The 4,698-nt window shown below is 32.7% G+C and overlaps 1 protein-coding gene across 1 annotated transcript in view; it reads right to left on the reverse strand.

Annotated features, from left to right (window-relative positions):
• LOC101492098 (probable xyloglucan glycosyltransferase 5) overlaps nucleotides 1-3,510 on the reverse strand; it is a gene marked incomplete in the record, with an annotated part of 4,579 nt that extends 1,069 nt beyond the window's left edge. The window contains 5 exon segments of the mRNA XM_004501171.4: nucleotides 1-517; nucleotides 644-757; nucleotides 1,252-1,542; nucleotides 1,628-1,936; nucleotides 2,256-3,510. Of these exon segments, the coding sequence (XP_004501228.2) occupies nucleotides 1-517; nucleotides 644-757; nucleotides 1,252-1,542; nucleotides 1,628-1,936; nucleotides 2,256-2,963 (1,939 nt within the window).
• Nucleotides 3,511-4,698: the final 1,188 nt, after the last annotated feature.

Genomic DNA, 4,698 nt, shown 5'->3' on the forward strand with positions numbered 1-4,698 from the left:
ATGCCAAAGTCAGTTCTTTCTTATATATCTTATTGACTTTCTTAACAGGTTCTGTAGCTGCTTCTTTGTGTTCCTTCAATTGGTGTAACTCAACAAGTTCACTGTCCGAAACACCTCTATGGATCTTTTGTTGTTCTATTGACTTAGTTTCCCTTTCTGCAGCAGCCAGTAAATCAGACTCTGAGGACCTTCCAGCCTTCTTCGTGATGATCCATTCGTAAGAGCTTCCCAATTGGAAGAGTCCAGATACCATTGCATTGAATTTAGTCACAGACATTGTGTTTTCAAAAAGGAGATAGGGAACGATAAATGGAAAAGATTTAGGAGCAGGAAGAATGTTAAGAATTGACATGAATACAGGAACATAGCAGATCAACCATAAAGGAAGTTCTGCTTCAGGGACAAACATGGTTAAAGGAAGGATTATGCAAAATAAGGTGAAGGAGTAAAAGGGGAGGATTAGTTTCCTTAGCAGAAAAAATAGCAGAATTAAGTTTGCCTTCTTCCATGGCGACACCTGCAGTTAAAGAGAATTTCAGACCCTTTAAGCAATATATTTTATAAGCAATATTTGAAAATACTCGGTACTTGTTTGTCTTCATCACTATTCTATTTATTACATCAAGCTGTGTATCAGATATACCTTAGATTTCAAAATTGCTGGAAGACACAGCCTAAAAAGTTGCATAGGCCCTGAATGCCAGCGGTGTTGCTGCTTCCTATATGCTTCATATGACTCAGGAACTTCACAAAGTACCTGAAATTTAAAAAATGTAAGGGCCTGTTTACAATCTAAAAACATTTTCAATTTTTATTTGTATGTTGGTGGCTGCTAATTGGAATGACATTTAGCTATGAAGTTTTCTTTTTAATTGTGATAGAGAGAAGATTCAAGGTAACTAGAGATAATGCATTTCCAGAAACACTGAAAACAATGTTTTGACATATCTCAAAATTTTCAAAAATAAACAATTTATTTTTAAAATGTATTTTAAAAAACTTACACTATTCTTCCGGTAATGTTTATCTTATCAGCGGAAATGGAAACAAGAAACACATTAGTAAATGGGCCCTGAGAAATTTAAGATAGTTCTTTAGGGATCTTCGGTAAACACAGAAGTTCGATTTCATTAAGATGACATAACTAGCCATATCATGCATATATAAGAGTTTTAATCTATCAGTATTCAGTACATTATGCACTGAAAAATATCAGATATGAATTAAAAAGGAACTGCAATTTATGATCACCTTTACATCATTTAGGAAGATAAATTTCCAACCATTGAGATGAGCTCGCACAGCAATGTCCATATCTTCTACGGTTGTCCTCTCCAGCCAGCCCCCGGACTCTTCGAGGGCTTTGATTCTCCAAACACCGGCAGTTCCATTGAAACCAAAAAAGTTAAGAAACACCCCATTGACCTGCTGCTCTACTTCAAAATGGAAGCATAAATTTATGTTTTGGAGACGAGTCAACAAATTCTCATCCTTGTTCACAAAACACCATCTAGCTTGGACCAAACCTAGTTCAGGATTGTCCTGTAATAAAAAGTCATGTGAAAATGTTAAAAATATGTTAAACACTTACCGATAATATTTTCTCCATGTATGATCTTCACTTAACCTTGAAATGTGGCACAGTTTTCTTCAGAAAATCAGGGTTTGGTTGAAAGTCTGCATCAAATATTGCAACAAATTCATAATCTTTCACATAGTCACAGCTCATTGCTGAATTAAGATTTCCAGCTTTATATCCAGTCCTGACTAGGCGATGTCGATAGATTATGTTGATTCCCTTTTGATTCCACTTAGAGACCTCGGCCTTAATTAACCACTGTATGCTCTCATCGTTGGAATCGTCAAGTACTTGAATCAGTAAACGATCCCTTGGCCAATCAATTTGGCAGACTGCTGAAATAGATTGCTCATACACCTGCGTAAAATCAGTTCTTGCTAAATGAAAAAAAGATATACTCCATATGTTTGCAATGCCATTGATTGCTTATAATAGAAAGATTCCTAATACAAGACAACATCATATGGAAACTCGTCTACCGCTACTAGGATAAAACTTATCTTCTTTACTTATTAAGAGGTGTTGTATTACATTACAGAAGTGAAAGTCACGATATCAATACTCTACATTAGTCCAATGTTGTGTCATGTATCAAACAAGATCTTCTATCTTCTTATGACATTTGCAAAATCTATTTTTGACTGAATAAAAAAAAAACAGAAGTATGGTGTCATACCTCCCTCTCATTGCACATTGGAATTTGAACCAAAACCATTGGATAATTGCATAAAGATCCTTCAACATCATTAACCTTGAAAGGATCTCCATTAATTCTTGGCTTAACCTTCTTGAATTTGATCCAAAAGCACCCCAAACAAAGAAGCATACGGTCCACAGATTGGATAAGAAACAAAACAACACAAAACTTCGAAAGCGCCTGAATTGGTGGAGCAATGTACTCGGCGCGAAACGTCAACCAAGCAACATAAGCCACATGGAACAACCCTTCCAAATCAGAAGTATTAGGAATGTGCAAATTGGGATTCACAAAATGCCAACCTTGGAAATAAGCAACAACCTCAAAAGCCAAAACTGCCAAAGAAATCACTAAAAACACACTAATGACTCTAAACAACAACTTTCCTTTTTCCACAGCCACTCCATGTTGTCTTTGAACCAACCTTTTCTTAATGGCTCCAAGTAACTCCCAAAGAACAGTGACTAACCAAGTTACACAACCAACAGCACGATGAGCCTTGAGAAGCAAAACCCATGTGACTTGTTTAGCATTCTTGCCACGGTTTTTCTCTATTGGCCTAAATGCAGCATCCGCACCATTAATCTCCACAACTGAGAAACTTGGGTTCTCCATTTTCACCACCACTGGTGTTCCATTCTGCGTATCCTTCGTCCACCAACTTGAAAAATCCAATCTTGGAGCCATTGGATAATGAAAACAGATCACACTTTCACACAGACAAAACAACAAACACAAAGTGTGGGTATATTATAAATGCCTAAAAAAACACCAACTTCATGAATCTTTTCTAGCACACATCATGGTAATCAAAGACACTAAAGAGTAAAGACATGGATCTAAAAAAAACATGTAAGAAAAAAACACAAACTAAGATTCTTAGGTTGATGTTATAAGAACCCTCTTAAAGACACAACATTTAACAAAAAATGCAGCACATAAAAGTGAAGGAACATGAATTTAATGAAGGTGTTTTTGAAATCTAGAATACACCTAACATTGGAAAAGCCACATTATGAGCGAAGCAAAGTATCTAATCTATTTGTTGTAGCTGTAAGAATGAGACACTGCCTAATAAAATCCACGTTGCCCTTTTTCATCATCCATTTGACTCATAAAAGGAAAATAAATTTACAGTGTGTTCATATAATTTTTTAAGGTAATCAAAATTAGTAACACTGATGGAAAAAAATGCACCTGAAAAAAACAGTGTTGAAATGGTTGACTGAAATAATGGAGGACTTTTGTTTTTGGTAAAAGCAATAATTGAGGATATCATAGTGATGATTTTTTTAAATGAATATAAAGTAAGTAATAAAAGCATATTATTATAATTTTAAGATTGGTAGTTCAAAATTAGTATCATTTATTTTTTTCAGTAATGCTTTTAATTTTTAAAGATATCAATGTTTTGTTTTTTTGGTGAAATAAAGATATCACCATGTTAGTAGATTACAAAAAGATTATTATGGGTCTACCCACTTGTTAGAAGGAAATGAAGATCTTGTCAAAAAAGAGAAGAAGGAAATCAAGATTCCTATAACAACGTCACTCATAATATTTTGATTATTAATCTGCATTTTAATATTAATATTATTTATAGAAATATCCTGATATTTGTTAATAATTTAATATAGAAATAAAATTTAAAAGTTATATATTTAAAACTTTAAAATTGTAAAAAAAAAAATAGAGATTATTCATTCAAAAGTTTTGTATTAATTTTATTTTTTTATTTTTTTAATAAATGTCTTAAAAATATTTGTTTAGCACCACCTTTATTTATATTATTATTATTATCTATTTATCTATACAAAATAGAATATTATTTAATGACAAATGGCAGCTTCTTCCAGAATATTCTTTTATTCTTTTTCTTTTTCATTATCTGCTGCTGCCAACACATCAGCCAGGGTAAAAACTAAACAAAAATTGACCAAAATTTAGGGAGGCATTTCAGATTTGGACTTAGTTTAGAGACATTGTACATAGTTGGTCACACGTGGAACTTTCACATTTAAATATTAATTTTATTTTTTAAAAAAATTTAAAAATAGTGAGTTTAAAATAGAAGCTGTTTAGATGCAGACGAGTGCATATAATTAGAGGATTGTGATTTAAAAAAAAAGTTAATAAAAAAAAATTAATAATAATAATAATAATAATAATAATAATAATAATAATAATAATAATAAAAACCAAGAGAACCCCATCTTACCCAAATTTTATGGAATGGATAAGTGTTAGTTTTTAACAAAGAGGAAGGTTTAGGAAGGACCATAGAGACAGAACAGCTTTGTTGCAACTTGCACTGAACTGTATAGTTGTCACTACAAAACTTTTGAATCAATGCTAATAAAGTGCCTAGAGGCTAGAGGTATTTTTCATACAAAAAAATTGACACGGACACGTATAAATGTAT

Source organism: Cicer arietinum, chromosome 5, assembly GCF_000331145.2.
Source record: "Cicer arietinum cultivar CDC Frontier isolate Library 1 chromosome 5, Cicar.CDCFrontier_v2.0, whole genome shotgun sequence".
In the NCBI taxonomy this organism is placed as follows: Eukaryota; Viridiplantae; Streptophyta; class Magnoliopsida; order Fabales; family Fabaceae; genus Cicer; species Cicer arietinum.